General features: G+C 44.0%; 1 protein-coding gene across 1 annotated transcript; it reads left to right on the plus strand.

Moving 5' to 3' along the window:
• Positions 1–2,833: 2,833 nt before the first annotated feature.
• Positions 2,834–9,688, plus strand: LOC118215980 (zinc finger protein Gfi-1b-like). The gene is made up of 7 exons (XM_035396968.1): positions 2,834–3,475; positions 3,679–3,768; positions 6,160–6,523; positions 7,314–7,525; positions 7,620–7,718; positions 8,336–8,501; positions 8,951–9,688. Exons 3-7 carry the CDS (start codon positions 6,175–6,177, stop codon positions 9,541–9,543), a joined length of 1,419 nt encoding a protein of 472 aa, XP_035252859.1. The 5' UTR covers positions 2,834–3,475; positions 3,679–3,768; positions 6,160–6,174; the 3' UTR covers positions 9,544–9,688.

Consider the following 9,688-nt stretch of genomic DNA (forward strand, 5'->3'; position numbering starts at 1 on the left):
GGTTATGATGTCACAATGGAAGCAAGCAATTTAAATATCAGTATTGTTCTTATTACAGTAACTGCCATTGACATTAACATTGATTGCCCCAATCCTAGCCATTTGGCATCCATTAGATAACCAAACTGTCTGAAGTTTAGCAATGATAATAATTAAGATGACGTTGACGACGATGATGATAATGGTGACGATTGTAATACAAAGCATTTCAGTGTTTCATACATCAAGATAAGGATGAGAAAATAAACATTTACACAGAACTCTCAGAAACGGCATCCTTTTCTCAGGATTTCATCGGGTGTGTGCACGCGTCTGTGCGGCTGTGTCGTTGTCGTCGTGTGGTTTGCGTGCAGGTATGTGACTGTGCTGTAACAGAACGTCGCGCATGGTTACGGAGTCGTGCTTGTGCGGTAACGGAGGCGACGCAACTGGACACCAGACTGCAGCGTGTCAGTGTTCCGGAATGAGATTGTGTTAATTCAGTGTTCCGGAATGAGATTGTGTTAATTCAGTCTTCCGGTATGAGATTGTGTTAATTCAGTCTTCCGGTATGAGATTGTGTCAATTCAGTGTTCTGGAACGAGACTGTGTTAAGAGGTATTTGTGCAGATCTGAGACAGAGTTGTATGTGCAATGTGTGTCAACCCTTAGCATGAGACCTTCTCTTACAAACCAAAAAAAAAAAAAAATCACTGATTCAAATGTGGTCAACTCACCCACCAAAAACCTTCCACCACCACTTTCTCAGTACCACACTGTGTTTAGCATGCATTCCGTCTACGGTTTCTCTCCAACTAGCTTACTCATCTATCGCTCTCGACCCACCACACTCTCTTTTCCTGTATCGTCTCTCTCTCTCTCTCTCTCTCTGTGTACATCACACTCTTTCCATCCAACATCTCTCTCTTTCCATCCAACATCTCTCTCTGCCCGCACCTCCCTATTTCGCATCAGCCATATTGCTGCTTTGGGTTGAAGCAACATGCAGAGCTATCGTGCGATTTGCTCACTTTCACTTCTCTCATGCGTTGCATTAGATTTATTTGGCAGACGCTTTTATCCAGAGCAACGTACAATAAGTGCATACCGAAGGTCAGTGGAACAACTACACAATACAGGTCCAATAACACAGGTACAATACTCTTTTTGTAACAGTTATTCATAACCATGAACACATTAAGTCCAGTTCACACAGTGAACATTACTCTGACCTAACCTATGCTGACTCAAACTAGGAGGCATACCAAACTGCAACATCAAGATAATGATATGAACTACAATAAAAGTGCTGGATGGTACATGTGTAGCATGAAAGGGGGGGAATTTAAGTAATAGAAATGATCCGCAGAATGGCGATAGTTAGTCAGTCCAGGTATAGTCTGAAGAGATGGGTCTTCAGACCACGGCAGAAGATGGGCAATGAGGGAGTGGTTTGTAGAGGGAATGCTCATGCTTACTCTAAATGACTAAACCCCGTCCCACTCATTTCGACACCCTTGCACTTCATTTTGGCTCCTCAGACGAGGGCACGGGGGGCAGGGGGCTCCTTGCTACCTGAAGTAATCCCTGAAAGGTTCTTCGCCCTTAAAAACCCGTACTGCTGCATCTAAGAAATACGCGATTACAAAATCAGTAATTACGAAGTGAAACAAGGAACTTGGAACAACGGAAAACTTTTATATTGATGCTGAATATCCAAGTGCTTGGTTAGAACACTGACAGCTTGAGAGATCTGGCATACATGGTGCTGTAGCTGTTTGGTAGGTTATTTAGCAGCACAACACCAAGAAAAATCTGAAAACTGTTCACATTCTTAATGAATAAGAGCAAAGGCTGCATAAAACAAACAATATACACAATGAGCCATATAGTGCACTCAAAAAGCATTGCAGTTGTATGATTTTATACTAATGCTACTACTATTATGCTACTGTCACTCAGAGTAAAAACACTTTGTTCAGCAAGTAATATTTTGCCCCCAAATAACATATTTAGTTAATTATTTTAAATAAGATTACATATAAGGGAGCTGTAATGTTGCCTCCCGTGGCTTTCTGGGTAAAAATGAGCATATGACTCACGAAAAATCCTGTGTCATCCATCGCCACCGGGAAAGGCAAAGAATTCTTGGTAGAAACCAAGCAAATGGTTCTCTACCTTCACAACTGAGAAGATGGCTACAAACACACAAATAATAAATAAAACAAAAACTAAAAGGTACCAGTTTCCACTATTAGGTGACTAAGGAAGTGGTGGACTTGCCTGGTTGAGAGTGGGAAGCACACCCCTGTGGAGGTCTGGTTAAAAAGCCCACTTAGAATGTTTTAAAGTAATAAAACACTACAGTAGACAATCCAGTAGAGTGTTCCTGTTAAAACAGGTGCAATAGTACTGAAAACCGGGAGGTGAATATTTTAGACTGTTTTTAAAATTCCCATTTTCAGGGAAGTGCTAATTTTGCTTGGTTCCTTTTAATAGAGTAGATTATTTTCCACGTGTGAGAATTAAAATATAAATCTATATACAATAATACAATAATTGTATTATTGATAGTACAGTATAGTTGTTAATACATATCAAAAGGGCAAAGGGCTCTATGCCTTCTGTTGACAGGGAAACATGGAAATTATAGATAAACGTGGTCTCTCAAAACTTTAGAATCTGAGAACAGAATAGTAAAATTATACAATCGGTTGTAATCGGTCCAATTTCACCTTAATGTATATATTATTACTAGTCGATTGCTCCCATCTAGTGCAATTTACAAAGTCAGCGTGTTTTATAAGCGCACACAAGGCACGTAAGCAGTAAGACGGTGATCGATTTTTAACTTGAAAGCAGTGCTAAAATTTAGCCCTAAGAGGTGTTACTTTTCTTATGGGTTAGGTGCTTAACTATAACCATTAATAGAATGGATAGCAATAGACATTCAGTATTACGCATAGTCTAACGGTGATCAGAAGCCTACCATAACACAATGCTGTTCCGTCTGCATGTTACAATCTGTAGTTATTAATACGTCTCATTAAAAGAAATTATACCTCTTCCAGTGCCAACGCCCATGTTTCACGCGCAGCTGGATTGGGTTTCGTGGAAAGGAAGCTGGTTGCGGTCGTATATATGTACATGTATATGGTCTGAACAGCCGAGCGCTTGAAAGGTGTAGCGCGCGCGCTCTTCCAGGTTCAACGTTGCTCACACTTTGTCCCGTGCCCAGGCGACCTCTCGACAACTCCGCGACTTGCCGTGAATGTTTCAGTTTTAAACAAATTAGAATTATGCGCTGAAATTTAGAAACAGCTCATCAGAAAGTTGTATTAAAGTTTTTTTTTTGTTTGTTTTTTTTGGGAAGCATCATAACTCAATGATCAAGATAGCTAAAATACACTGTTCTTTTTGGCTCAACAAGTTGGTTGTACTTTAGATTTCCATGGGCATTTGATGTCTTCGTCACAGTAATAACTAGCATTACTAGGTAAGTACTGACCTTTGGTAATCAGTAACTTCATTTACACATTTATATTTAGAATGTTAATATTTTATATTCCAAGTAGTGCTGATCATTTGTTTCATGGCATTTTAAATAAAGGAATAAATAGCCTACCATTAGCAATAAAATCCCACTGGTTAGTTCTGGTAGAATTTAACTAAACAACTTTTTTCTTTTTTTTATCTCAGCAATTGACCTGGAGATGTCTGGCATGAGCGCACCATAACACCGAAAAGCCGCGAAAACTGATTTCTTGTTTTAACTTTTCCATTTAAGTGGTGAGTGAAGGCGTTTGATGCAATTCTCTACAATTTAAGAACAGCGGTTTCTTTGACGCACCGCCCGTGTCCGTTAAGATTGCATTAGATTGTTGAGAAACAGTAGACTTCTATATTATAGACCTTATACTAATATTCAGACAGAGGCACAAAACATATTATTATTATTATTATTATTATTATTATGATTATAATCACAAATATTGGCTCCATTGACAAAGTTGCTTTATAAATTTTATATATGTACATAAAATTGAAAAACATACTGTTATTGCAATGTGGCATCATCATCATCATTTGTTACAAAGTAAATATTTTCAACGCTTTTGTTGATGATCAATTCAGCTTTTTAAACGATATAGAAGGAACTGTATACGGCACTCGGCTGAACAAAATATACGCATGTGTGAAATGATGTGAATTGTATTCGAAGTTGACAGTGAGAATAAATTACATTTAAATCAATGAGAAAACAAAAGTATTTTTTTTTAATCAATAATTTCCTAATCAAATAGAATTGTACCTATAATTATAGGTACAATACAATATTTTGTATTTGGCACTGGCAGGCGCGTGCAGGGGAGGGAGACTCGGCTGGTGTGCTCTTTTCTCACTTCGAGCACGCACCTGCGCCTGCAAAGGTCTCTGCCCTGCTTGGCATTTGGCATGTAAAGCACAGTTTAATCAGGGGTTTTGATTAAGCCTATTCTATAGCGGTTTGGGGTGGGGTGTGTTGGGATAGCGATAGTTTCGAGGTAGCCTCGGGGTGGGTGACGCGCAAGAGGGGGGGAGGGGGTGGAAGTGAATCTCGCGCAGTGACCGAGGTCACCCACTGTTCACACAGACTGAAACATCGTAGCTACATCCCACAAGTTTTACCATAGCTATACTAGGAGTAACTATCTAACAGAGGAGACAGCGCTTTATAAAGGCGGTTTAATTTAACTGGACGCACGCATATGGATAGGCATAAAAGAAAATTAAAGACCAGCGCAGGATACGACAGAATTTGAAGCGGGATTTTTAATTGCTGGACACTTTCGCCATAATACTGAACGCCACCGTACCTGGATTTATAAGCGTTTTAGTTAATTTCGACAATACAAACGAGTCTAGACTTTAAAGAGTTTTTGGATTGGCGCTCGTTGGCTTTGCGGGTTTGTGCGCGCAGACGAAAATCCCTCCCAGCGTTCATACTCTTTAACCAAAAGGCGTGTTATCTACAGGTGCGCTCCGATGTTGAAACGGTCTTTACTGCAGCTGTGCAGAAAAAAAAAAAAAACATCGCACACAGTACTTACAGTTCACCGTTTTCTTAGACGAAGGGATCCGAATCATGTCGGGTGGGCTCACCATGTTGAGAAACACAAAAATATATATCAGCGTGCACGAGACATCTCGTGCAGACCAGAGCGGGTATGCACTGACAAATATCTATCTGCTTGTGGGTTAAGGGTCGTGACATCAGCTGACCTTTAAAGGGTACAGGCATAGGTTCAGTTTGTGAAAGGAATCATTTTGTTTCAAACGTCTGGAATATCCTAAAAGAAAAAAAAAAAAACACAAAATCTTACAGAAAATACAAAAATATGACAACACCTAGGCTGGGTTGCATAAGATAAGAGCAGAATGGGTTCTGATATTTGACCACATTACACACTTTACACACTCAGGACAAACGTTAGGAAATTAACTTGCCAATCCTAATATTTTCTGAAAGGTTACATTCAGTATGTATGTACAGCCACATGAAGTTGTAAGCATGTTTGGCTTCCGCTGTATATGATGTGACAGACTCGTTTTAAAATGAATCCTGCTGTATTTTTCTACAATGAAATGGAGACAGATACAGAAGCAAGACTATGCTTCATTTACATCATAATTGTTTTTTCTGATGGAATACACAAATTATTATTTGAGTCTGGTTTCCTTCAGTTTTAAATCTTTTTTAAAAAATCTATTTATTCCTGTTTATGAGTCAATTTTGTTTGTAGTAATTTCTGTGAATGCATGCACTTTATACCATTTTTGTAAATAGCTGTTTGTATACAATGTGTGTAGTACGCTCATAATGAACGTCTCAATTTAAACTGTACCAATCTTCTGTAAATTCAAAAACAATATATTGCCATTGACAATTACAGTTTTGAAGAAGCCTTACTTATTATAGCATTAATTAGAGTAACAAGTTACTTGGTATTTTTTTTCCATCCCAAGAGAGGATGGTTTGCTTGAATGATGAATCAGATTGAATAAATCTAAGTTTTGTTGGTGATATTGCACTCTGGCTGGTGTAGCATTTGTGTGTTGTTGATCCGGGTCATTAGATGTAAGCAGTGCTGGTGTTTTGCATATTTATTCAGCCTAAGCAGCGTTCTCCTACTATTCCAGGGCCCTTCTCCCAGCATGCCTCGCTCCTTCCTGGTCAGGAGTAGAAGGGGCGGGGCCCACATACCACGGCCTGCAGAGGACAGCGGTGTCCGTGGCTCCACCCAATCGCAGGGGCGCTTCCTGCCACCAGAGCCGCAGTCTCCCGGAAGCCCCGCCCCTAAAGTGGTCAACCCCACCTACCCGACCAAAGGGGTTACCGGGACAGCGGTTGCCGAGGCAGCAGTTACTGGGACAGCGGTTGCCGAGGCAGCAGTTACTGGGACAGCGGTTACCGGGACAGCAGTGGCCCCATCCACAGCGCGGTTGAACCCCATGCTGCCCTCTCCCTACAGCACCCAGTACATTAACCTGTGCTGGCCCCCAGGTACACACCCACACCCCCAGCGCACCTCACCTACAACACGTCCGACCTCAGACACACGCGCGCACGCACACACACACACACACACACACACACACACACATCCAACCTCAGACGCGCACACACACACGTCTGACCTCACACGGACACACACACACACACACACACACACACACACACACGTCTGACCTCAGACGGACACACGCAGATCAGCCTGAGAGGCCGCAGTGCTTCAGATCTTTAGCTGGGCACCATATACAGTGAAATCGATCAGCAGCTGCAAAGGGACTGCTCTATGGATCAGCAGCACTGTCATTTATTTAAGCACCTTTGCTACTGGACACATTACATTACAGGCATTTAGCAGACCCTCTTATCCAGAGTGACTTACACAAGTTTTTACATTGCATTTATAACAACTGGATATATACTGAAGCAATGCAGTTTATGTACCTTGCTCAAGGGTACAACAGCAGTGTCCTACCCAGGAATCGAACCTGTGACCCTTAGGTTACAAGAGTAGCTCCTTGCCCATTATACTACACTGCCTCCATCTTTAGCTACTGGACACCCTTACGCAGAGTGGCATTTTCCAATGAAATAAGTTTATTTCTACATGTTTCATTTCTATGAAATGCATTTATACAGCCTGACATTTACTGAAGTACAGCAGAAGAGAGGAGTGACAGTGCCCGTCCCCAGGACTAGCCTCCAGAGACGCTGCCGCCCGCAAACTGGGAAAATAACGGGCACATAACGGATATGCCTGTGCCCTCTACCCTCTGCCCATCAGGCAGCCCGGCTCACGCCCCAGCTCCGCCCCAGCCGACGCCCCGCTGGCCCCCAGCCCTGTGCCCACGCAGCCCCGGGAGAGAGAGGGAGCTGGAGCAACTGCTGCACACTTTCCTGAGCCACAGACAGGGGGCGACAGAGAGCAGCAATCAGCAGCTGATCAGTCAGCTCAGTCTCAAGCGTTCCTCCGCAGACTGCCCCCGGTGTCAGGAGGTGGGTACTGCAGTGCTATTATTATCTCTCTCACACACACACACACGTGTGACTATCCTCATGATCAGTGTCCAATCCCTTCTCTCATTCGCAGGGGTCACATGTGAGCAGGCTCCCTGTCCTCCCATTGGTTGCGTACAGCGACCAATCGTACGTGTTCAGACCAAAGCTGGGTGTGCACTGCAGGATTATGGTACGGTTAACAGACAGCTCTCCCTGCACTGTGTGCGGTCACACAGAAACAAATGTTTACGAGGACACGTTTTTCCCCTGTACACCACCTTTAGCCCTTAAAGGCGTGAGGTCACAAATACGCGATTAGAATGTTCTTAACCGAGCATTCTGGTGCTGATGATGTCACAATCCCTGCCGGTGACCGAAAGCAGCGGAGTTCTGGAACACTGGCTTAGAATTTTGAAAAAACATTCCAAAAAAACCATTAACGATGGTCAGGGTGCACTAACAGATACTTTGATAGGAGTGAGGCTCATAGAGGTCCATCAGTCTTCATGTTAATGTTTTTGGTGTTTATCATGTTTATCTCACCATAACTTTTTAAATGAGTCAGGCAATACTGTTAGTCACCCGCACTCTAATTGACTCGATCTGACTTTCAAAAACTCCCCTGGAATATGTTCAAGAATCTCAGTGTGAAAATTTGTGCAGTAAATGCTGCTGGACAAAAAGCGAGGTCGACTGTCGGACCAAAAGGGGTGTGGGGGGGGGGGGGGGGGGGTGGGACATTGAATGTTGCAGTGACGTGGTAAAGCATAGCATGACGATCCCCACACGCGTGTGTGTGTGTTACAGGAGCGCGGATTCGGCTGCAAAGTGTGTGGAAAGACCTTCAAGCGCTCCTCCACCCTCTCCACCCACCTGCTGATCCACTCCAACACCCGCCCGTACCCCTGCCCGTACTGCGGCAAGAGGTTCCACCAGAAATCCGACATGAAGAAGCACACCTACATACACACAGGTGAGCGCGCGGAGAGCCTGTGCCACAGAAACACACGTCCATCCGTCCTTCCATCCATTATCCAATCCGCTGGCAGAAACAAAAATATCAGTTACACTTACTTATGACAACAGGATCCACCCAGGTGATTAATTTAAGTCACTTAAATTCAGTTCTCACACACTCGCAGCACGCACTCGCAGCACGCGCTCGCAGCACGCGCTCGCAGCACACGCTCGCAGCACACGCTCACAGCACACGCTCGCAGCACACGCTCACAGCACACGCTCACGGCGCACGCTCACAGCACACGCTCGCAGCACACGCTCACAGCACACGCTCACAGCACACGCGCGCTTGTTTCCGAGTGCTAAACCAGCCGCAGACTGAAGGGGGATCACACAAGCCTACGTTCACACAGTGTCTGTGGGGGAGGGCCGTGTGTGACGCGTTTCCCTCCGATGCTTCAGGTGAGAAGCCCCACGTGTGCCAGGTGTGCGGAAAGGCCTTCAGCCAGAGCTCCAACCTCATCACGCACAGCCGCAAGCACAGCGGCAACCGACCCTTCGCCTGCGCCGGCTGCCACGCCAGCTTCCAGCGCAAAGTGGACCTGCGTTGCCACCAACAACTGCATTGTGGGAACAGTAGTCTTTACAGCTCAGAGCTGCAACCTAAAGAACTGCACTGTGGGAACAGTAGTCTTTACAGCTCAGAGCTGAAACCTAAAGAACTGCACTGTGGGAACAGTAGTCTTTACAGCTCAGAGCTGCAACCTAAAGAACTGCACTGTGGGAACAGTAGTCTTTACAGCGCAGAGCTGAAACCTAAAGAACTGCACTGTGGGAACAGTAGTCTTTACAGCTCAGAGATGAAACCTAAAGAACTGCACTGTGGGAACAGTAGTCTTTACAGCGCAGAGCTGAAACCTAAAGAACTGCACTGTGGGAACAGTAGTCTGTACAGCACAGAGCTGTACCCTAAAGAACTGCACTGTGGGAACAGTAGTCTTTACAGCTCAGAGCTGAAACCTAAAGAACTGCACTGTGGGAACAGTAGTCTGTAAAGTTCAGAGCTGAACCTTAAAGAACTGCACTGTGGGAACAACAGCCTGTACTGTACTCTGAACCCAAATGTCATACACACTCACATACAGAAACGTGTATGTATGAGTGGACACACATACGCATATACAAGCAAACACAAACAGA

Source organism: Anguilla anguilla, chromosome 17 (assembly GCF_013347855.1).
Source record: "Anguilla anguilla isolate fAngAng1 chromosome 17, fAngAng1.pri, whole genome shotgun sequence".
NCBI classification, from domain to species: domain Eukaryota; kingdom Metazoa; phylum Chordata; class Actinopteri; order Anguilliformes; family Anguillidae; genus Anguilla; species Anguilla anguilla.